Source organism: Lepidochelys kempii, chromosome 5, assembly GCF_965140265.1.
Source record: "Lepidochelys kempii isolate rLepKem1 chromosome 5, rLepKem1.hap2, whole genome shotgun sequence".
Taxonomy (NCBI): domain Eukaryota; kingdom Metazoa; phylum Chordata; order Testudines; family Cheloniidae; genus Lepidochelys; species Lepidochelys kempii.
In genome coordinates this window covers 66,106,334-66,131,707 of record NC_133260.1, presented here as the reverse complement: position 1 = coordinate 66,131,707, position 25,374 = coordinate 66,106,334, and the positions used below count along the sequence as shown (strand labels likewise).

The 25,374-nt window shown below is 42.6% G+C and overlaps 1 protein-coding gene across 8 annotated transcripts in view; it reads right to left on the bottom strand.

Annotated features, from left to right (window-relative positions):
• PPIP5K2 (diphosphoinositol pentakisphosphate kinase 2) overlaps positions 1-25,374 on the bottom strand; it is a 99,142-nt gene that overhangs the window by 27,289 nt on the left and 46,479 nt on the right. For all 8 annotated transcript variants that reach the window (XM_073344611.1, XM_073344610.1, XM_073344612.1 and 5 more), the window contains exons 17-21: positions 24,226-24,408; positions 18,265-18,406; positions 16,886-17,109; positions 7,373-7,500; positions 7,063-7,177 (exon numbers count right to left, since the gene is read on the bottom strand). In XM_073344611.1, the coding sequence (XP_073200712.1) occupies positions 7,063-7,177; positions 7,373-7,500; positions 16,886-17,109; positions 18,265-18,406; positions 24,226-24,408 (792 nt within the window). The remainder of the gene's footprint in view (positions 1-7,062; positions 7,178-7,372; positions 7,501-16,885; positions 17,110-18,264; positions 18,407-24,225; positions 24,409-25,374) is intronic.

Below are 25,374 nucleotides of genomic sequence, written 5' to 3'. Positions count from 1 at the left end.
AAGTCTCTCATCACCCTCGGATGCATTAGTCTGGACCCATGGACTTGTGCATGTCCTGCTTTACTAAACAGTCCTTAACCTGTTCTTTCACCACTGAGGGCTGCTCACCTTCTCCCCAGTGCTGCCTGTGAAGACCAAAGCAAAAAAAAGCATTCAATACTTCAGCTTTTTCTACATCTGTCACTAGGTTGCCTTCCTCTTTCAGTAAGGGTCCCACACTTTCTTCTTCTTGTTGCTCACATACCTGTAGAAACCCTTCCTGTTACCCTTCATATCCCTTGCTAGCTGCAATTCCAATTGTGCTTTGGTGTTCCTGATTACACCCCTGCATGCTCGAGCAATATCTTTATACTCCTCCCTAGTCATCTGTCAAAGTTTTCCCTTCCTGTAAACTTCTTTTTTGTGTTTAAGATCACTGAAGATTTCTCTGTTAAGCCAAGCTGGTCGCCTGCCATATTTGCTATTCTTTCTGCACATCGGGATGGTTTGTTCGTGCACCCTCAATAAGGCTTCTTTAAAATACAGCCAGCTCTCCTGGACTCCTTTCCCCCTCTTATTAGCCTCCCAGGGGATCCTGCCCATCAGGTCCCTGAGGGAGTCAGTGTCTGCTTTTCTGAAGTCCAGGGTCCATATTCTGCTGCTCTCCTTCCCTTCTTTTGTCAGGATCCTGAACTCGACCACCTCATGGTCACTGCTGCCCATGTTGCCACCCACTTCTACCTCCCCAACCAATTCTTCCCTGTTTGTGAGCAGCAGGTCAAGAGGAGCATGGCCCCTAGTTGATTCCTCCAGCACTTGCACTAGGAAGTGGTCCTCAACACTCTCAAAAAACTTCCTGGATTGTCTGTGCACTGCTGTATTGTTCTCCCAGCAGATGTCAGAGTGACTGAAGTCCCGCATGAGAACCAGGGCCTGTGATCTGGAAACTTCTGTTAGTTGTTTGAAGAAAGTCTTGTCTACTTCATCCTCCTGGTCCATAGCAGACGCTCACCATGACATCAGCCTTGTTGCTCTCGCCTCTAAACTTAACCCAAAGACTCAACTGGCACTCAATATAATACGCTCACATCACGTTGTCTGTCATTATCTTTACTGACTTCAATCTGATTAGAGGTAGAACGCATAGGCAAACATTTTTGCCTGCTCTCAGGTCTTGCTCAGGTTCTTCCACCAGTTAAGTGAATGTAGAACTTATTGGGGAACACACAGTAACCTGCCTAGATTATGTTTGTGGGGTTGGCACATCCATGTAAACCTTGGATATGTAACCTGGCATGCTGCACTACATAGAAATATGTGTATATGCATCACAGCAGCTGAAGGCAATCTCTTACTGTAAGTTGAGCGCTGCCCTGAATTCTTGAGATAAGATTCACTAGTGCAAGAAATCTGCTAGTTGCTAGGTATGCTCTGCCTGTCAATGCATCCAGAAAGCCCCTACAAAATCTAGACACTATAGTGGAGTCAAAATGGACTTTTTGATATTGATTTGAAGGCCTAGGCTATAAAACCGAGAACATGTGATCTTTACTAACTCCAGCACTTCCCAATAGGATCTGTTCTTTTTCAGCCAACCGTTTAAATACAGGAAAATGATTATGCCCAAATGACAAAGGTTGGCAACAACTACTGCCAGCATCTTTGAGAACATCCTTTGTGCTAAAGATAGTCCAAAAGGAAGCACCTTGTGTTGATTGTTCATTGTTGATCTGGCAATGAAGAAACCTCCTATGTAATAGGCAAACAGCATCATGAAAACATGTGTCTAGTTCGCGATTCTTGACCTACAAATCTCCTAATTCGAATGACCAAATTATTCTGCCAGGGTCACCATCCTGAATTTTTGTTGTTTTAAATATCTGTTTAGAGACCTGTGGTCCAAAACTGGTCTCCACACTCCCTTTTTTGGGGGAATATCTGAATGAAATCCACTTCCTCCATGTTGCATAGGAATGGGTTCTATTGCTCCTAAATTTAGAAGTGAGGTCACTTCTTGTTCTAGTACTTGACCACCAGAAGGATCCCTAAAGAGGGACAGGGATGGATAGGAGGGATAATCTTGAAATGGATAGCGCAACCAGAAGTTATGGATTCCAAAACCCATTTGTCCGATGTTATATGCTCGCATGCATCCTGAAAAAGGGAGAGGTGGCATCCGAAAAGAGGGAGGGGGTAGGATGTTGCAGCTGGAAAGCCACTTCAACTGGGAACGGTTCAGACTCTTGACCAAATCATCAAAATTGTCACTTGGAGGTCATGGACGGTTGAGAAAATGTAGTTATAGCTGATGGGACTTGCAGCCGGAAAGTTTGAGCTTCTTATGGTCCTTGCTGTATGGGCTGGACTTGAGCTATGTTGCCTACCTCGTTCATTAACGCATCTACTACTTGGGAGTTCAGAGCTGGGTGAGAGAACAGAAACTCTGATTCTCCATCAGGAACATAATAGTTTTTATCAACTCTGTTGGAGGTAGGCAGTGTTGTAGCTAGGGTTTGCCAAACAGTCTTAGAGGGCTCCATAAGAGCTTCATTCACTTGAATGGCAATTCTCATCAATGACAAGGTGTGTAAGATGTCTAGGAGCTTATGGTGGGACTCCTGAATCTCCTCTAAGGCAGGGGTTCTCAATATTTTTCTTTCTGAGGCCCAGCCAATATGCTTAAAAACTCCAGAGCCCACATGTGGAACAACTGTTTTTCTAAATATAAAAGCCAGGGTCAGAGTTAGGGAGTAGCAACCAGGGCAATTGCTCATGGCCCCACGCCACAGGGGGCTCCATGAAGCTAAGCTGCTCAGGCTTCAGACCCGCCACGGCAGAGCTCTGGCTTTGGCTTTCTGCCCTAGGCCCCAGCAAATTTAGTGCCGACTAATTGGCGAACCCCCTGAAACCTGCTCGGTTGAGAACTGCTGCTCTAAGGGAATCTAAAGCATGTCAGCAACTTGTGTCATCAGTTCCTGAAATGGTCTGAAGTCATCTTCCACAGAAGGTGGTGGAGGCATGACAGCTTCATCTGGTGATGAAGAGGAAACATTCATAAGAGGTGTTACCTCCCTGTCTGCCCTTGTTCCTCAAAGGTCTCTTCGTCTGGCATGGTTGGTTGTAAAGGGGGTTAAGGAGAATGGGTCCTTCTCTGTTCCCTCTGGTGGTGTGAAGACCTCATCACAAATTTCTGGTGACAGAACATCCACGGATCCCAGAAAGGCCACTGAGGGGCGCCAAAAGGCATAGGTTGAGGCATCTGTGTTTCTGCCAGGAGGGTGTTCATTTGAGGTCTATCCTCTTGCAAAACATCAGGGCAGGAGGGATAGTGATGAGTTCTAGAATAGACAGGGGAACACTGCACAGAGATCTGAGAATCTGAAGCATCCTATTCCACATACTCCAGAGTATGGTGGGAAGTTGTTCAGCTTGAAAGACAACGAGGGCAAGCATGGTTCCTATGTGATACAGGGGGTGGTGACTGAGCAGCTGTTGACACTGACAAACCCCAGCACTCATTAATAGGGGAGACTCTGGCTCTGAAGAGCAGAGTCCTTAGGTACCTGAACTCTTGAATTACTGATAGTAGAGACTGGTCTGGGAGAAAGCCTGAAGTATGGTTTCTGTATCAATGTAATTGGCACTGAGAGCCTGGCCTGGGACTGTGTCAGTCCCAATTCCCTTGGTACCATATGAGATTTGGCAGTCTTTGGTACAGTTGACTTCCTTGATATTGGTACTGAGTGTTGTTCTAGGACAGGCTTATAACTCTTTCCACCTACGTCTCTGCCAGTTCGGATCCAGGTACCCAAACTCGATACCAAGTCTGTCTTAGACTGAGTTTTCTTCTTTGCCTTTGCAGTACCAGCATCACTCTAAGCCTGCATGGAACTCCCCTTGGGACCTGAGGTCTCTGTAGCTCTCTCGTGCTTTGGTGACTGAGATTCTCTTGGAGATTTACTCCCTACCTCCTCCTATTTAGAGGCAGATGAGGACTTTGCTACTGTAGAAGTACTTGATGTTGCAGTACCTCCTATCTTTCTAGTGGTCTCTGTTGACTGAAGTCTTGGCATGGACGGGGCACTATTGGTACTGGGAGATCTATGTACAGGGGGCGGGGGGGAGGTCCTCTGCCCTTGGCTCTGAAGCTGAATGTAAGGCTTGCTCTATCGTTAGAAGTTCAATCTTGATTTCCCTATTTTTTTCAGGATCTACTTTTGAAGGATGTGCAGATCTTGCACTTACTAGGCATATGGGTATCACCCAAACAGCCAAGGCACTGGGGATGGCCATCACTGATTAGAATAGCCTCGTGGCATGAGACACCCATCTTGAATCCCAGGGAACTCAGCATTCCCAAGGAAAAAATTACAAAATAAAAGATAACCCGAAAGAAGACGAAGTTCTAAACGAAGAATAAAAAGATTTTAAAAACAATTTTAAGGGAAAGAACAAGAGAAGGAAAGTAACTAACTATCTATCCAAATGCTGAACAGAGAAGAGGCAAAAGTTGCAGAATCTGTCTCGGGCCAAAGGCAGTTAGTTGAGAAGGAATTGAGAGTTGTTTGTCTGCACAGCCCCATGTAGTCTCGGTGCAGGACACAAGGAATGAATGGGCTAAATGGGCATCATTACCAAAAATATCTGATCAAAGGCACAGGAGCCCTTGAAGTAAAAAATCCATAGTCCTCCCCACAAGATGAGTGCCAATCTCGGTACCCACAGTGTTCCATGAATGGCCGCCAGTGTGGATCAGGCGATGGAAAATGGGAGGAGGATGATCCCAACCTAGAAGTAAAGGAGTACCGGGCTCCAGGGGAGAAAGGTCTGAGTAACTGACTCGTCCATACACCAGAACGAAGAGGGAACTGGTGGCAACGGTGGAAATGCTGTCGCTGGCACTGAGTACACCTTTGTTGTTTCTGGCACCGGAAGTGGTGTCAACCCCGAAGTTGGCAGCGGCACCAACGTGACTGTGGCAAAGTGGAGGGCGGCGAGTGCTGCCACAGTAACATTGGCTGAGCCAACAGCAGGGGTGCTGAAGACGTTCTCTACGCTAAGGACGTCCCTTGTGCTGAGCCTGGCATTGGTTCCTGCTTCCACTGACTATGGAAGGGAAACACCAGGGTGCGGTGCTGACAGAACCCCAGGTTCAGCAGCTCGCCTAGCCAAGGAGCCTATAAATGACACAGCAATGGCAAAGTCCTGGGCCAACGGAGAGGTTGAGACAAAAAGGCAGAGGAGATCCGTTGTTGCTGGATACGCTGCTGACACAGAAACAGCCAGTGCTGGCACTGCCCTCGTTGGTACCAGACTCAACAAACGCCCCATGTCCGAACTGGGGTCGACAGTAAGGGGTCTCTCACTTCCTTGTGCAGTACTAGAAAGTGGTTGACGGGACCTGATCCATCCCATGTACCAACATTCACATCATGCCAATCTGCATTCTTTCTGAAAGGGACAGATGAGTCTCCACACGATTTGGAGTAACCTTGATGGTCTTACGTGTGGTCTTTTCTTCAGTGCAGTTGAGGAGGAGTGACTCCTGTGTCTCTTTGGAAAGGTGCCAGCTCCAGAACGCAAAGTAGCAGCACTCTCAGAACCCAAGGGTGACATCCAATCCAACGTAAGTCTTGGTGCTGAAGCAGGCCACGTGGCCTGTTCAAGCAAGTGCTGATTTAGACGAAGATCTCTCACCACCACTCCTTGGCATGGGCTTTGCCTAAGCACAGCAAGCACCGTGTACAGTGATCATTCCTCCACATGACAGTATTTAAACCATGGTGAAGGCATCACCAGTGAAATGTTTAAACTAAAGCTAATTAACACTATACTAAGGGTACTAGTTAACTATTTCCAACTAGAAAAAGTCACTCAGAAATAGAGAGGTTGTGAGGTTAGGAGCCACACAGAGCTGCAAACTCCAGCCATGGGCGGTAGGAAAGAACTGAGGGGGGTTGGGGCAGCGCCACCTGATATAGCCGGGGCTATAGTTACGAGACACGAGCACTGCCCATCTACAAGTACTGGTAGGCAAAGTTATCCTGCTCTGGTGCATTGGGCGTGCACACACCTACGTAGAATATATGGCTGCATCTTCTCAAAGAATAAGAATTTGTGTTTCCCCCTAATCTCTCTTCTCTACCTCTATTTTACCATCGCCCAGACTCATATTAGTGCAGGATCCAATTCTTACTCAGCAATCATTCTCTTGGTACCACATCCTTTTGAGTTAGGTTTTATGCTCTTCAGGATTTGTGTCCACAAGAAAAATATTTAACTGCTTGTAAAATTCTAAACACTGCTATGATGCTGCATAAATAAGATGCTATTGCCAGATATGACAAAGACCATGTTACTCTTTCAAATAAAAAGTGTACATTAGTTTTATGATTTGTGGTGCAGATGTGAGAATTTGACACTAAGTGTAAAACATTAATTTTTCTGCCTATCTTACCAATAACCTGGGAGGAGAAATTATTCTTCTTAAGTTCCAGGGACAGAACTTTGGAAAGTGTCCTGCTTGATTTCTGATGAGGCAGCTACCAGGTGTAGGGTGTTTAAGCTAAGTGAAATATATTCATGTGTTGCATATTAGACACCACCAAGTTAGTTTTAAGGACCAATTGTAAACAATTTTGGAGATGGACAGTACTGCTCAGCTTCTCAGAGAAGAATTTCAACCTACTTACAAGAAATTCTTAAAAGGTATTTTGCATTACTGCTTGATCGGAATATAAATATGGTCTTTTCTGAGCATGACGAATTTAGAGCTCAAATGTTAGCAAATACACTAATATTTACTAACTTCCATAAAAAAACCAAGGTAATGCTAAACGTTTTCCATCTTGTTTTCTGCTAAGAAAAAAATCTATATGGCAAAGATTAGTGTTATGCACACAAGTCATATTGCCAAACATATTACAAAATCAATATGTTTAATAAAATAGATTGTGATTTTCAAGGTAGCCTAAGGAAGTTAGGCACTCAACTCCCATTTAAGGTTAGTGGAATTTGGTCCCATAGGTTCTTCAGAAAATACCAGCAGCAGCGTTTGCTCTAACAGGAAAATGACCAACTTACGTCACATAAGGCACCATAACGAAGAGTTGATAATAAGGAGTGGACATGACTCTCACTTGTGAAATATAACCGAGTACGAACATGACGTTCAGGAGACATAACACCTCTGGAGTATCTGAAATCAAAATATAGGGGGAAAAAAGAAAGACATTAAAATATGCCCATATTAGAAAACTTACTACCATCTTACTATAAATCGTTTGAAGTAAGCATAGCTTTATAAGTACGTGGTTCTCTATCGAGGTTGCGGGAACGTTTAAGTACTGAAGACAATTGGCAGCATACATGTATTGAAAAATACTGAACTTACAGAGGGTGAAGCTTGTTTACAGTGTCGTCATCCTGAGTCCTCTGAAGGTCAGAACGAATTTTCCTAACTAGAGGTGTGCAGTAGCCTTTGGCAATCTCTAGTTTCTCAGCCTTGGAAATACCATATTCCTGGACAGAAAGAAATTAAGTTTTTGACACAAAACTATAAAGAACACTGAAGTGAATTTTGAATTCAAGACTCATAACTGAAAAACAGTAGCTAGCTATCTGCCACTTCCTGTGGCTGAAAAACATGGATTTTAAGTGTCTGAACATGGACAAAGAAATTGCACTGGAAATGTACGAAGTATGAATGGAAAAAATGTTTCCTTTGGTGGCAGCAGAAAAGTACCAAGCTCCTTCATACCAGGATGAATCTGATTTTTGAAAGAAGGTTCTCTTTTGTGGCCTAACTGAAATAAGGAGGCATTCTATTTTTTCATTTGACCTCCAACAGTTGCAAGAAATGTACTTCCCTTTTCACTTCTGAAGGCAGTCAAATATAATCTGAAAACAACAGTAAGAAATCTCCATTAACATCAGAATGATACTCTTGGTGGTAATTTTGGGCACTTAGAATATTCACTTTAAAACTCTCTTTCAAGAGTCTCCTGCTCAATGAAATAGACAATCTTACATGGCTGGTGATGTTCCCCAACACCATAGCAGAACTTCTGGTTACTGTGGAAAGCAAGGTAAAGGCCTTTTTTCTTTGTATGTTATGTTGGTTTGTCAATTTTTTTTTAAGGGAGTATTCTTATTTTATATGTACTGTTTCCTCATTGCTCCAAATAACCTATTTAAAAAAAAACCTTTGCAAATCCCTATAATATGGCATTTACCTGATGAGCCTGTCTTTCTCTCTCTCCCTCCCCACACTGTCATTAGGACAGGTCCAGTGGTACTCTAATTCCCTTCCTACGCCCAGAAGTGATATTTTGTAATCAGTAACACAACCAGCATACTGAGTGTAACTGTGTTATACCCAGCCTAACTGATTCTGGACTTCGGGTGACCTAAAAGACAAACAATTTGAAGTCCATACTATGCAGGACTTCCCTCCCACCTTTGCCATGTTGAGTACTCAGCATACTACAAAAGTAAATGGAGTCCTCTCTTCTATTTGTAGATCACCTTTAAACCCACTAAATGCAAAGCCTGACATGTAGTTTAATTTCCACTGAATTTTCTTCATGTAAAAATATATTGAATAGTAATGGTAATCTGCCTCAGTTCCAGTTGTTACCATCAATTAAATAAAACCAATCCACTTGCATCCCTCTCTAGGCACCATCTATTTCAGTGAGTAATTCAATTCTTAAATAATTTTTTTCATAAAACAGACACAAATTCTATTGGTAAATATATTCTGAATTTAAGAACATCTTATCTGTGTCAAATATTGCTATACAGACTATAAATAGCCTTACTAAACCGGGTATTCATTTTCAGCATTAACCCAAAGAACCAACACAAGCAAATCAGGTTGCTGAATGAGCAAAGGAGGAGGTTACTCATCCTGTGCAGTAACTGATGTTCGAGCTGAGTGTCCTTGTGGGTGCTCCACTCAAGGTGTTGGTGCGTCCCTGCACCTTCGCTTGGAGATTTTTACAGCGGTACTTGTGGCGGTCGCATACACGCAGAGCCTGCCCCCCCACTCTGAGTGTACCTTAATAGTACGCGTGCGCGACCAGTCTCCTCAGCTCCTTCTCTACAACGGAGGCTACCCCAACTCTGAAGAAGAGGGGAGTAGGGGGGGTAGTGGAGCACCCACAGGACACTCATCTCGAAGAGCATCAGTTACTACACCAGGGGGGAGTAACCTCCTCTTCGAGAGAAATGTCCCTGTGAGTCCTCCACTTCAGGTGACTGAAAAGCAGTGTATCTCAAGGAGGTAGGGACTTTGGATTTGGTAGGAATGCAGTAGATAATACAGCTCTGCCTAATCGTGTATCAGAGAGACGTCCTTGAGTAAGGGCGTAGTGCTTAACAAATGTGTGTTCAGAAGACCAAGTGGCCGATTTACAGATGTCAGCCAGGGGAACTTTGCGTAGAAAAGCCACGGAGCTAGCCACAGATCTAGTGGAGTGAGTTCTGATGCCGGCTGAAGGCGTCACTTTCTTTATCTGATAGCAGTCAGATACAGTCAGAAATCCAGTTTGAAAGTCTCTGGGTAGAAATAGGTGTCCCTTTGGAATGCTCCGCAATGGAGACAAAGTCTAGAAAAGTTCCTAAAGTTCTATCCAAATAGAAAGACAAAGGCCTTTGTACATCTAACGTATGCATGGTGGAGTCAAAAGAGTTTGCATGTGGTTTGGGAAAGAAAGTTGGTAGGTGTATCGGCTCATTGATGTGGAATGCACCTTTGAAAGGAATTTGGGACGTAATCAGAGGGTAACCTTGTCCTTAAAAAATAGTGTATACGGTGGGTCTACCATGAGAACTGCTATTTCTCCTGCCCGTCTGGCGAGGTGATTGCCACTAAGAATGCTGTTTTCATAGAGAGGTGTAAAAGGGAGCAAGTGGCTAGGTGCTCGAATGGATGTTGAGTTAAGCAGGATAAAACTAAGTGAAGGTCCCACGGAGGAGTAGGAGGTTTAATGTCTGGGTATAGGGATTGGAGTCCTTTGAGAAAACACTTGGTGATTGGATGAGCAAAAACAGAGGTATCATCAATCTTATTATGAAAAGTTGTAATAGCAGCTAAGTGGACTTCGATGGAGCTGAAAAAGGCCCGATTGCTTGAGGTCTAATAGGTAGTCAAGTATAAGTGGAAGAGGTGCAGAAGTAGGAAGAGCACCATTAGTTGAGCACCATTGTTTGAATCGCTTCCACTTTCGGAGACAGGTGATGCGAGTAGATTGTGTTCTGCTATGTAGGAGCACTCTTTGAACCTGCTCAGAGCATGCTAGTTCGTTTTGGGAGAACCATATAGGAACCAAGCTTTAAGGTGAAGCATGGACACGTTGGGGTGAAGAAATCGACAGTGTTGCTATGATAGGAGGTTCAGAGTGAGGGGCTACGAGATTGGTGGGCGGATTGATATTCTGGTGAGGAATGGAAACCACGGTTGTCCAGGCCACGACGGGGCAATCAGACCATGGCACAGTCTGTCTGTATCTTTATTAGAACTCTGTGGAGAACACGTATCAGAGGAAAAGCATATAGCAAGTCCTGGTGCCATGGGATTATGAACGCATCTCCCAGGGAATGTTTGCCCAGTCCCTCTCTGGAGGGAAATTCGGGACATTTCATGTTTTTCGCAGCTGCGAAAAGGTCTATAGTTGGGTAGCCCCATATGTGGAATATGTTGTGGATGATCGTCTCGTTTATCTCCCATTCGTGATCCCAGGGAAAGCGTCTGCTTAATTTGTCCGCTGTGGTATTCACAACTCTGGGAAGATAGGCGGCTCATATCCGAATGTTGTTCGCAAGGCACCAATTCCAGAGCTTCATGGCTTCTGTGCCAAGCGAGTGAGAGCGAGCCCCTCCCTGCCTGTTTACACAGAACATGCAGGTGATGTTGTCTGTCATTATCCATACATGTTGCTTCTGGATTAATGAGAGGAAGTGACAGAAGGCGTTGTGTATGGCTCGAAGTTCTAGGACATATATGTGCAGGGAGGTTTTGGTTGAAGACCATAGCCCCTGGGCTGTGTGGTGGGACATGAGTGCACCCCACCCTGTGAGGGATGCATCGGTAGTCATGAGGGATGGAGCATCCTAGAGAAAGGGGACTCCAGAGCAAAGGTTGGAGGGAACTGTCCACCATAGGAGAGAGTCTTTGACTCTGAAAGGTATGGATAGAGGCTTGTTTAGAGAGTGCACATTTGGTCTGTAAACTGTGGCAAACCAAACTTGGAAGCACCTCATGTATAGTCGTGCGTTTTGGACCACGAAAGAGCACGAGGCCATGTGACCTAGTAGTTGTAGACAGTCTCAAGTGGTGACCTGAGGACTGTTGCGAAGTTTCGCTGCCAATAGTTTTATGGTGTTGAAGCGATCGGGCGGGAGAGATGCTATTTCCATCTGGAAATCGAGGTGTGCTCCTATGAACTCCAGATGCTGGGTAAGAGATAATGTGGATTTGTTTTTATTTGTAGGCCGAGGGATAGGAAACAATCAACGGTGAGCTGCGTGAATCGAAGCCGTTTGTCATGTGTTGAGACTTTGAGGAGACAAATCGTTGAGGTAAGGAAATATTATGATCCCTTGTTTCCTGCGGTAGGCAGAGACTACAGCTAGGAGCTTGTGAAAAAATGCGGGGAGTGGATAGGCCCAGGGGTAGCACCCTGTATTGAAAATGTGTTGAGCTGAGGGTAAAACGAAGGAAACGTCTGTGGGCCGGATGTACGGTCACATGAAAATAGGCATCCTGTAGGTCGAGGGCTGAAAACCAATCACCCTGCTCCAGTGCTGGGATTATGGTGGTGAGGGTAACCATTTTGAACTTTTGCTTTTTGATACATTTGTTGAGCCGCCTGAGGTCGAGGATAGGTCGTCATCCCCTGGTTTTCTTTTCTGTTAAGAAATAATTGGAGTAAAACCCCTTTCCTCTGTGCCATTTGGGCACAAGTTCCACTGCTCCCAATAGAAGAAGATGTACTTCTTGGAGGAGCAGTTGCTCGTGAGAGGGGTCCCTGAAGGAGGACAGGGAGTGTGAGTGGGTAGGAGGCAAGGATAGGAAAGGGATCGAATAGCCAATTGTGACGACCAATATAACCCACTTGTTGGTGGTAATGTTCTGCCATTGATGGGAGAATGGTCGTAGGCAGTGTCCAAAAATAGGGACATGCGGTGTAAGCATTGAAGTGAGAACGCTGTTTTCTAAACCCTCAAACAAGGCTTCAAATCTGCTTATTAGTCGGAGGGGGTTGAAACACTGCTGAGGAATTGAGACGGTGACGCTGGTATCTGGCGTTGCTGCTCATGTGCTCTATGGAATTGCTGGGCACAGGGTAGGGTAGCAGGGTAGGGTGTGCAGGGTAGCGTGGACGCTGATAAGGTTGATATCTATATTGTCGCCTTCTGGTCGTAGGAGTTTGAATTCCTAGAGACCGGAAAGTTGCCCTTGAGTCTTTGCCTGAACGACGTACTTCATTCAATGAAAGAGTTTGTCACGGTCGAAGGGAAGATCTTCAATGGTATTCTGTACCTCTCGAGGAAAGGAATGAACCTCGGCGCATGACCACTGCTGTAGCAGTGGATTTTGCTGCAGTGTTGGCTGCATCAAGGGCCACTTGAAGAGCGGTATGTGAGATGATTTGTCCCTCGGAAACTAGAGCCATGAATTGTTGTTTCTTTCCTTCCGGAATGTCATCAATAAAGTCCATGAATTTGTTGTAATTTTTGTGGTCATATTTTGCCAGAACAGCAGTATAATTAGCAATACGAAATTGTAACATGGAAGATGTGTATACTTTACTTCCGAGCAGATCTAATCGCATACTGGCCTTGTCAGATGGGGTGAAGCAGGGAAACGGGCGTTTGGTCTTTTGGTTGACTGCATCTATCATCAGCGAGTTTGGCACTGGATGAGTGAAAAGGAATTCAGAGCCCATGGAAGGGATGAAGTACTTGTGGTCCGCTCGTTTACAGGTAGGTAGGCTTGCAGCAGGAGTCTGACAGATGGCCTTAGCAGGTTCCAAAAGGGCTGCATTGATCAGTAATGCAATCCTAGAAGAAGAAGAGGATTGCAGGATGTCCGTTAACTCATGCTGCTGTTCAGGAACCTCCTCCAAGTTAATTCTTAACTCACTGGCAACTCTTTTGAAAAAGTCTTGAAATTTTGAGAAATCATCCAAAGATGTGGGGGGAGGAGGAAGTAAGGCTTCATCAGGCGTAACAACTAGATCTACTGGGTTTGAGGCACGTCATGCCGGATCCTGCAGTTGTGACAGTGCTGCCTGGTGCCTTACGTCAGTGGCAGGTTCATCAGCTGGTGGGCCGGACAGGTGTCACGCCTGGTTGAGGTGGCATAGGGAGTGTGGTCTTGAGGATAAGATGCCTATGTGGCCCAATATTGCCACTGTGGTGGGAAGGGCATAGGTGGTGCCATCCAGGGGTTTACACAACACGGGACAGGATCCAGAGAGTAGGATGAAGTAATTTTTCTATGACCTCTATTGATTGGGGTCTGAGGATGGGAGATTTGATATGGTGAAAATTCTTCCTGTAGTCCAGCTTCCTCATCACTGGAGGAAGGCTGTCCGGACCCTGACTGAGCATTTGGAGAGAAGTAGGCATTGAGTAAGGGTGACTGCAGGATAGGTGACACCAGCAGGTCCCTTGACTGTGTAAACTGCAGTCCCGGAGCTCCTCTGTGAGGTGAGGGCTGTGCAAGAGGAATCTGCTGTGAAAGACAGGCAACTGGAAGCCTGAAGCCCTGGCACTGGAGCTTCGCGGACGCAAGCGGGCGGGTTTCGTGCAACGCCGGAGGAGCCCAGCGCATCAAAAGTGCTCAGCCGGAGAAGTGCCGGGAGGGAGGCTGTAGACCTGCCTGGGGAAGTCTTCTCCCGAGAAGTTCCCTTTGCAGGTGAGAGAAGGTGCCATTTTTTTGAAGTTTTTTTGTCCTCCTTTGAGACAGGGGGGCTGTGGTGTGCTGCGGAGCCGGAGTCGGCACCTGGGTCTGAAGCTGACCCTAAGGATTTTTGAAGGAGGAGCAGTTTTAGCCGCAGCTCCCTGTCCTTCCATGTCCTAGATTTAAGCTTGCTGCAGTGGGCACATTTTGGAGGGATGTGGGACTCCCCCAAACATTTTATGCATTTTGAATGGCCATCTGACAGAGGGATGGCATCATTGCACGTAGAGCAGCACTTAAAGCCTGGGGAGTGAGGCATGTCGGAAGTGGCAGCCACTGACAGGAATGAAGAAAAAAATATATATTTATTTATTTTGAGAGAGAAAAGGATAGAAAAATGGTAACTAAGTACTACTCGTAACAAACTAACCAGAAAGGTAATTGTAACAAAGGGAGAGAAAGTCTTTGACGACTCTGCTGAGCTCCATCTCAGGCCGGGGACAGTAGAGAAGGAACTGAGGAGATCGGACATGCACGCGTACTATTAAGATACACTGAGAGCCAGGGGGCAGGCTCTGCGCATATGCGACCGGTACGAGTACTGCTGTAAAAATCTCTGAGTGAAGGTGCAGGGATGCACCAACACCTGGAGTGGAGCACCCACAGGGACATCTCTCGAAGAAGAATGACTTGTTGTCTATCCAGTTATTTGTACAAAAAAGCTTCACATGAACGTCAAGCCTTCAACAGCTGAACATTTCTGTAGTGCAGTACAGCACACTCCACTTTCAAAACAATCTTGATTTGTCCAATGGCATCCAACACCTTAATATGAGAATAGAGTCCATTCTTTCAAGAGCTGACAAACTTGTACAAAAATATTGTCAATAAGTATAAGTTGTGAAGGTTACAGACGTGCATAAGGTACAATATATGTATTCCAGTTATATGTTGATTAGTATCTTCTCAGGCTCTCACAATGTCACAATGTGAGATCTGATCCCCTGGGCAACTCCCAACAGCCAAGAGTTTTAAAGGCATTATAGTGGTATTTCAATTAGTTAGTTCTCTTCAGAAAAAAAATTCTCTCATCTAGGCAAAGAACTAGTAGACAGAATTGGAAATAAGACCTTGCAGAGCAGATATTTTATCAGAAATGATGCTACATATTAAACAAAAAAATGAAGGCAAATCCATTACTAGAGTGAATGAATTAGTCTGATTCACAGAGGAAGAATTCTGGTTATATGTGAAAGAGACATTAACACTAAGGTAATACTTAGGTTTTTTTCCTTAGTCTACTCAGCACAACACTGAATGCAGTTTAGATTTGACTGACAAAGGGACCTATGTATTCATCTAGATCCAGTGAAATTCCATGTAATGTATATGACGTTCTCAGTTTTGAAACTGCACTGCAGACAGATTTTTAAAAAAAAAAAAAAAAAAAAAAAAAGGGAAATGAGAAGTAGACAGATCTAGAACCATGTGGCGAAGACAATACTAATGTGCACTCATTTCCATAATCTTGCTCTGTGCGTTTTTTCCAGGAACTCTGCTATTTTAAGTTTTGTTTCCTTTACTGATAGAAGACAATTTGCTCCCACACTGACAGTGAGATAACTATTTCCTACCTCCCTGGTTCCCTGTTGAATGCCATTCGTTAGTAGATACTATTTTGTTCAGCAATATGGATAACTATTAAAGATATAATTTTACAGACATGAACCAAATTGTATTTTTTTGCCTGATGAGCATCTGTCTTGTTAGAAACAAAAGGAAGATGAAAGCAACAAGGAGTCCGATGGCACCTTAAAGACTAACAGATTTATTTGGGCATGAGCTTTCGTGGTTAAAAAAACACTTCTTCAGATATACCAAAATAAATCCGTTAGTCTTTAAAGTGCCACCGGACTCCTTGTTGTTTTTATGGATACAGACTAACACAGCTACCCCTGACACTAGAAGGAAGATGGTATCTGTATTTAACTGCTAGCATATTTAAAACCAAAACGCATTTTAGCAGTAGAAAGCTCCATTTTGGTTTAAATTCTTTACCAGTTAGCTTCAGTTAAGTGAAATTAGGCTAACTGTGTCCCTTACAAACAGCCTGAGAAGGAGTCTTGTAAGCAAAAAGGCTGACAGAAAAAATTCAACTTCAGATAGGGACATCTTTGATTACTTCAATTATACTGCCCTCCTTAATCTATGAAGAATAGTAGTTATGGGGCACTTAATTTTAGCACACTGGGCTAATGGGAACTAAGACCTAGTCCAGGTGTTGGGAAACTTTTTGGCCCGAGGACCACATCGGGGTGCAAAACTGTATGGAGGGCTGGGTAGGGAAGGCTGTGCCTCCCCCAACAGCCTGGTCCCTGCCCCCTATCTGCCCCCTCCCACTTCCCGCCCCCTGACTGCCCCCCTCAGAACACTGGATCCATCCAACTCCCCCTGCTCCTTGTCCCCTGACCGCCCCCTCCCAGGACCCCACGCTCTAAACTGCCCCCCTGGGACCACACTCCCTATCCAACCATCCCTGCTCCCTGTCCCCTGATTGCCTCCACACCCCTGCCCCCTGACAGGCCCCCCTGTTCCCCATCCCCTATCCACACTCCCGCCCCCTGACAGGCAGCTCAGGAGCTCACGGCCCCAGCGCACAGCAGTGTAGACAGCAAGGGAGGCCCCAGCCAGGAGTTCATGGGCCGGACAGGACGGTCCCACGGGCCACTAGTTTGCCCACCTCTGACCTAGTCATATTTATGCAAGCTACTGGAAAATTCACTCTAAATTTAATCGATTTGATGAACTACTAATTTACTGAGGCCAGTTAATCTGTACTCTACCATTGACATTCAATCTCCTCAGTAAACAGAAGGTCATCTTGGAGCCTCTAGTCACTGCAAACTATAGAAGCCTTCCAAAAACAGGAGACAGCAAGCATCTTTTACTGATTTTTATTCTAAAGGTGCCATATTAATGTTGTAAAGTGCTTACCTGAGGGATCACAATGTCAGCTAACGCCTTTGATAGCCTGTATATTTCCATTGTGTTTTCTAATTTTAAGGAGCCATTATGTTGGACATCATATTTTATACAGTCGTATATATCAGGGATTTTGCTGATGTCATATCGTCCATTCTTTGTTTTAAAGTCCTTTTCCAGCTTGGCCCACCTGCGCAGCATTAACTCTAGCGTTTCACTATGGTAAAGTTGAATATCTAGACAGATAAATATTTTACTCTTATTTCACTATTTAGGATTGACAACAAAAAAGTTAAACTGATTTAAATGTATTATTGAAATTATAGTCTTAAAATGTGTTTTAAGAGTAAAACAATGTTAGCTCACTCCAGATAACAAACGCATTGAGGCAAAGGGGTCAGAAGCCTGTGAATACTACCACAAAGATACTTGAAATCATTATCTGAAGGGCTCAAAATAGAGGGAATAGTTATGTGTATGGGTAGTTTTGAACTCAGTTTTCGTTGCCACTAGCATGGAATTATTACATGGTAACTAAGACAGAAGCATGTCTGCTCTATCCCAAGCTCCCTTTTCCAAGTGCATCGCTAGGTCTTCAGGCAGAATTGTACCATGATAAATTATATACAGTGTAGTTTTAAGAAGTACTCAGGGACTTTTTAAAAATTTTAGATTAAAATATTTTTTTCTGGGGATGTGCCCCTTATTTCCCATACACTCCTGTACACATCCCAAGGGCAGAAGCCAGGAATATGGGGAGCCAGGAGACTGGCGGGAGCAGGGGCAGATGCCCCAAATTGCAGACTAGAGGTTTGGATTGGGAAAAGGAGCAGTAATGGTAGAACATCAATTCTAGTTATCAGTGCAAGTCCTACAGAGATAAAATGCAACTATTAAAAAAAAATGGTGTTTTAATACTACATAATTTATAGAGCAACATTTCTATTCATCGTGGCCCGTGTTTTAGTGTAGAGCAAACAAAAGCTTTAATGAAGATACTAACATTCAAAGGAAATCTTCCCTTAAATTACATTTAGAGCAGCCTGCCCTCTTTGTGAACTTAAAGTTTTGCAGCATATTTGAGTAATATTACGCCTATCACCTTAGTTTTTAGTATAGGTCCCAGAAATAACTGGTTATGGCAAAGTTACTACATAGTCTTTTGCTCTAAACCTTGTGCTAATTGCAGCAAACTCTCTCAGGGGAAAAGCCTGTATTCTAAAGCCATATCTTCTCAACTTGCATGAGTCCCTAAAGTATCATTAGCAAAAATCTGTGAAACAGTGAAGCAAACGAGGAAAGGGTGCCTGCCTTCTGCATATCCATTAAAGTTAGTGGTCTCAAATGGACATAAGTCAAATTAAACACACATTTTAAAACATTTCAGTTACCCGCAGACTTGGGATCTTCCATTCGCTGCCTGATTTGAGAAGTTAAACTCTGAATCAAGGAATAAACCTTGTCACATGTTCTCACAGGATTTCTGATCACCTTCATTGATTTTATGAGAGAGATGCTTCCAGATGGAGTAAGCTGCAGTATGAGATAAAACAGAAATATTCCTTGCCAAATTGGTTATATCTAAATATCTAGGAAATCCTAATGGGATGCATTAACAAAACAAAACCCCCCACATCTCTCAACTCTCAGATTTCTAGACTCAACATATGCATAAAAGTACACAGTCCACAACTTCCTTAAAGTCAGAATTAATACACTGCGATCTAAATTAAGAGTAGAAAGCTTAACCCAAGTGTCAAAAGCTAAGGCTGTATGAGATACTTAGAGGGCAAACAATTCTGTATGGAATACCACAGCAATGTCAGGAATGGAATTAAACTTCCCCACTTATGTTAATTATTTTATTCTCAAAAGTGAGAATTCTGAGGAAGTTCACAACTTTGTGCACATTTAATAATTTATTTTATTTTGTTTTTAATAACAAACATTTTGTTAAAAGCTTTGTCAAGAGAAATCAGAATGGTACACTGTGGCTAAATACTTCCTAATACATCATGAAAGGAAATTTTACAGAACAAAAGTTAATTGGAGGCAGCATACATGGCTGCTCCTGCACAGACTTATTTTTTTCAGGATAGAACACAAAAAGTTACTAGCAGGAATCAACAGTCAATCCTCCAGAACTGAACCAATCATTTAACTTTAGGAGCCAAGCATGATCACCATTAAGTAAGCCAGTAATGCTATATAAGACATTGAAGAGTGGCTGAATGCCTCGTGATTTACCTTCACTTTTTAGAAAGGTGAAGTGCAGGGTAAGCAAGTGGTCAATCATAATATTTAAACATGTATTTTCACATTTTAGGAGCACCTGCAGGACCTTTTCCCTTTTTTCAGACAGAAATCTGGCTCCCTGTTCAGATCGTTCCCCGACATAAGCAGAGAGCAGGCCAAGGAGTAGCAACAGCATCTGGGGGAAGCACATACTGCCTTACAATAGCCTACTAGGTACTACAAACAGCAGTAATCTAATTGCAATGAGGACAAGAAGATAGGGGAAGCAGATCCCCCGTGCTCTCAGCCCCGAAACTTCTGGAGCAAACATGGGAAGTCAGGTGGTGAAACACTCTCCTCCAATTAACAAGAGAACAAGGGCAGGTGGTGGCAAGGCAGGAGTACCTGTGCTCTCAAAGAATCTGAGACAGCCTGGAGGTCAGAGGGATAAGTAACCCCTTCCCCAAAAAGGTAGGAACAGATGGCTGCAGGACAGAAAAGTACTCAGTGGAACTACTCGGTGGAGGGTTGGATATAAGGATATATAATATGATGGTGTTTGCCCTGAATCTCCCATTCAGAATGTGTCAGGCTCAATCTCCTCCCCACCTGGCAGTTCACTATTCTCTCTTTATCCTATCTGAATACACTCTCTTTCTGGCCCTCTGTCGCTCTATTTGCCACCACGAAAGAAAGGACAAAGTGATGCCTCTGTGGTGCCTCACCACGAACGTTTAGCACTCGTGCTCAAGACAAAACAATCCCTGGACTCCATGAGAAATTTTAAGGATGGAGGAGAAAAATCCCACTGAGGTCATCGGCAGTACTACTCAAGCATGTGCACGTGATAACACAGTGAGCAAAAGTTTCCTTACCAGAACGCCGGATTCTTGGGGGTAATGAACCTATATGTGCTTCCAGCTTCCCCTTTCCTCTTATCCCCTGTTACCTCTACCTACTCTGTTAACATTAGGTACTCTGTGCCCCCTCTTTATGACATAGTAATTCAGCAAAGGCAGGTCTCTGGAGAAAAAAGGATTAGGAGGGACAAGGCATGTGGGGTTCCTTAAATAGCTAAAATTAAAACAGTCACCATCAACTTAAAAACCAAAAAAGAAAAGGTCAGTCGTATACCAGGAGTCTCCTCTAAAAGAGCAAAGTTCAGTAGTTGCTGCTGCTCTTCAAACCTGAATTCACGTTACATCAAAACACTCAAATGCCATCTAATTACGCAATTTTCAAATTGAACTATTGAACTCAATGCTCATGTGACACTGTATGGATTATGTGAGACACTTAATATTATTACCAATATTATAAAATTGCAAGGAATCTTACCAGATATGTTGTGTAAGGTATCAGAGGAAATGTTACGTTTTCCCAAGTATGATAATCTTGTTTATATGTTTGTATCATCTTTGTATTGTGAATTACAAATGTGTGTTGATATATCTGTATTTCAAACTTGTGCTATGCTTCTGGGTGACACCCCCCAGACAGACTGGCATCAGCACTATCCAGCCTGCTTGATGGCCTATCAAAGGCAATCAGCTATACAATTAACCCATTGAGAGAAGGCAACAGCTGCACCTTATGAAAGTCAGCAAAACATGTAGGGCATGCCTGTGGACAGAGAACTCTAAGGCTTTTCCATAGCATGTGATGTAAAGCTTGTGTTTGGAACAAAAGTAGTACAGGCCACATGCGAAGGATATAAAAAGGCAGAGGCATCATCTCCATTTTGTCTTCAATCCTACTTTTCCTACCTCTGAAGCAACTTCTCTACAAACTGAAGCTTTGAACAAAGGACTGAATGACCCATCCAAGCTTTGGATGTATTCCTGAGGGACTTTCAAGGCAAAAAACTCAACAATACTGCTACGAGTCTGATATATGGACTCTGAAGTCTTATGTATGTATTTTATTGCTTGACCATTTAACAACCCAGTTCTTGTTCTTTCCTTCTTTTATAATAAACCTTTAGTTTTAGATACTAAAGGACTGGCTGGAACCTAGGCTTGCCAACTCTGTCTAAAGCTATTCCAGGAGATATTTTTCCTCCATCATGACATGACATCATTTTCTTAAAATATCCTATTAAAATCTCCCGGATTGCTTTCAATAGTCACTGGGAGATCAACGCCAATTCTGGGAGACTAAGCCAATCCTGGAGGGTTGGCAATCCTCCTGACAGCTTAGTATTTTGGGTAAGAGCCAAACTAATATTGATCTGGCCATGTGGCTAGTCCCTTGGGGTCAGAAGAACATTTTGTATAGTGAACAGTGTTTCAAATAATTTCTTACTGTACTGGACCTATGTGCTGATTGGGAGACAGAGAACTGGAATGCAATAAAGGGGGCTGTGTGATTTCTTTTTTCAGCTTCTTGATAACCCGTGTGGGGGATCAGAAGCACAGTTTGTGACTGGTTGGTGAGTCTAACCAGTTTTAACCACCAGTTTTGGGAGAATCTGCTCTCCTTTTTGAAGCTTGCCTTGAACTTGGAATTTTCAGTGAACGCTACCCCAGGCACCTCGGATCACAGCTAACATATACAATAGTGACAAATATGTAGATCAGGGTTTCTCATACTTCATTACACTGCAACCCCCTTCTGACAACTACTACAAGATCCCAGGAAGGGGACAGAAGCCTGAACCTCCCTGCCCCCTGGGGGGTGCCAAAGCTTGAGGGTTTCAGCCCTACGTGGTGGGGCTTGGACTTTGGCATCAGCCCTGAGCCCCAGCAAGTTTAATGACAGCCCTGGTGACCCCATTAAAAAGGGATTGCAACCCACTTTGGGGTCACAACCCACAGTTTGAGAACCACTGATGTAGACTAATCTCCCACTGCTTTGATCTCTATGCCTCATATCTAATGGCAGCCCGGACTTCAACACTGTTCTGAATATTAGAAAGTTTCCATTTGTTTCTTTAGACACAGTGAGGACAGCCACTGGTAAACATGCTTATCTAATCATGATGAAATATGCCTAATGTGTAGAACCAGAAGTGATCCCTTCCTTTTAATTTGTACAACCTGATGTAACCTGCATTACAGTACAATGTCTGAGTATGTAATGGAACATTTCTTTTATCTTCACCGGTTAGAAAGTAACAGCTTAGGGCACTTCAGAATTCCCAGGACCAGAATAGTGTTCTGTAAAAAATTCAATAATGGCAAACCTTTATAACAGATATATAATAGCTTTTTGAACACACACTGTCACCGTCAATATTACTACTAAAGAAGCAGAGTGTAAATGGTTACACATAAAGGCAGGTTAACACTATCTTTTTACTTGTGGAACAGGTTGAAATCTTGCTTATGGAACAATAAGGAAGGTTTGCTGTTTTGTTCCCCAAACACGTGTTCACAATCATACCCAAAAGTGTATCTGTTCCTGTTGTGGGACTCGTAAAACTCTATGTGACAAAGTATTACATGACTGACCATCAACTTCCCACACAGCCACTGCTATTTGTCAATTTCTTTCTTCACACAAGACATTACCAACAAGTGTACAAGATTGATTTTAGAAAACTATGGGATAAAAACTAGGGCTGTCAAATGATTAAAAAAATGCAATTTATCACAAGATTAAAAAAAAAACTGTCATGATGAATCGCAGTTTTAATCACACTGTTAGCACAGTAAAAACCAAAAGAAATAGTATTTTTCAATTCACCTGATACAGTATTGTAGTGCAATTTCTATTGTGAAAGTGCAACTTACAAATGTAGATTATATATATATTTTTAATACTTAACTGCACTCAAAACCAAAATAATGTAAAACTTTAGAGCGTACAAACCGAAGCATAAAGGGGCATATGAATGTTTAGAATATCCGGCACATAAATACCTTGCAACTCTCGCTACAACAGTGCCATGTAAATGCCTGTTCTCACTTTCAGGTGACACTGTAAATAAGAAGCAGGCAGCATTATCTCCCATACATGTAAACAAACTTGTTTATCTTAGCAATTGGCTAAACGAGAAGTAGGACTGAGTGGACTTGTAGGAGGTGAACTGAAATACTATTTCTTTTGTTTATTTTTTTCTACACTGCAAATATTTGTAATAAAAATAATATAAAGTGAGCACTGTACACTTGGTATTTTGTGTTGTTACTGAAATCAATATATTTGAAAATGTAGAAAAACATCCAAAATAATTTATAATAAATTTAAATTGGTATTGTAGTATTGTTTAACAGTGCGTTTAAAACTGTGATTACTTGCAACTACATTTTTTAATCTAGTTAATTTGTTTTGCGTTAATCACTAGAGTTAACTGCGATTGACAGCCCTAATAAAAACATTACTTTTAACCAAATATTAGGATCAAGACAAAATGTTATTTATTTTGATTCACAGAAAACGAATCCTGCTAACTATCTTGTAGGAAGATAAGCCTACATTGAGCCCAAGTAAACGCTGGTCTTAAACTGAGTTTGGATATTAGCATGAGCAATAGGCCCAAAGCATATGACTAAACAGAATTAAATTATGAAAAAGAAGCATTGTTTGTGTTAAATTTGTAGTGACAGTTGAAACCAGAGTGTTATTTTATTTCAGATTTGGGTTGAGGTAACCATGTTTTCTTTATTTTGATTAACTGGGCACCAGGTGCAATAAATAACTGGTTATATATAGTTTGTTTACAAAAAAAATGCTTAGTCCTGAAGTTGGGAAGAAATATGGCAAAAGAAGGAAAGAAGATAACTTTGAAAAGGGGGCCCAACCATTAAGTTGGTCTAGACCATGCAAAAGCGTAGCATCCAGACCTAAAATGGCTCTCTCTGGCTTTAGCTAAGGTCTTATAACCAGCAATGACATCACTTGTTTATTAGAGTGTATAAAAAGGCAAGGATTTTAGGGATTTTCCTTACCCTTCTGGAATCATGCCCAAGCAAGATCCTGTTGTGAATATTTGGCCAATGTGTGTAACTGTATTGTTGCTAGGATATAAAATGTGTTTATGCTTGTATTGGTATTTTGGATATAACCAACAACAAGTGGACTTTGGACTAATAAAGGAATACTTGTGTGAAAACTTAGTTGTGGTAAACTTTAATCAACTTATGTTGGAAATAATTTCTTTAGTATTTTCTAACCTTTTCATAGTCTTCAGGCGTAAATTCTCTGTCCCTCTGGAGTATTTCATGGAGCCTTGCTTTAACACGATGCTGGCAGCTGCTTAAAGAGTCACTGTCACTGTCCAACAGACCATTCATATTAGCACTTTTCACCATCTGGACAAGAATAGGAGTCAGCTCTCCCTCTAAAGCCAGTAATCCCTAGAAAAAACAACACTGTTATTCAGAAATGAACAAAGATAAAAATGTAGTAATGCATCTATTTCTAAACCAAGATGTAAACGTAAACTCCACATTATATTGTTCAAATAACTTGCCAGTATCTCAAATGTTGTGGTTACCGAAATTCAATCACTCAATGAAATCTTTATGTAGCAGCTTATTGTATGTGCTCTCTCACATATGTTTAGGATGCCTGATATATCCCTCTTCTTGGGAATGGGAATAAGCAATCAAACTTCTGCTAAAAGAGAAATGAGTGGAAAACTTAAGCAGGTACAGAGCGTCTGGGCTGTGATCAGAGGACTGGGAAATTTGTCTGATATGAAGATAGGTAAGGTATTATGAAAGTTTGGTCAAAAAAGTTTCTAATTTACATGGAAGTTCTGAAGATTACATTTTTCACAGATCATGTCTAAAAGTTCACAGTGTTCAGGGCTATGGAACAGTTTTTATTAAATTTTACAAGATCACCCTAGAATTTTTACAGCACAACAAAATTACTACATGCATACTTGAGCAGCATAATGATTAAGAGCATTTCTTTTGTCAGTTCGCCACCGTATCTCACCAGTTAATTATTTTGAGATCAACTAAATGTTAAGAAGTTTCTGCTCTAACAATCTTACAAAAGGATATTCCTGTAGTAAAAATGTTTATATAATCTTGTAATATCTTATCTTAAAAAGAAAATGAAATCAGGTTATATTAATTTTACATCTCTGGTGGTATCAAAGCACAAAAGCAATCTGGTCCTCTATGTGTAATTTGCCTTACAGTTGCATGTCACCTATGTAAAGTGAACTTGTGGCCTCAGTTCATTTCCTAAAAGATGCCTATATTTCACCCATCATGCCCACAATTTGTCATAGTTTGTTGGAACTTTTAGATAAAGAATTAAACGGGCATGTAGACTAAAATACCCTTTTCATCCTCAAAAGTGGTCTA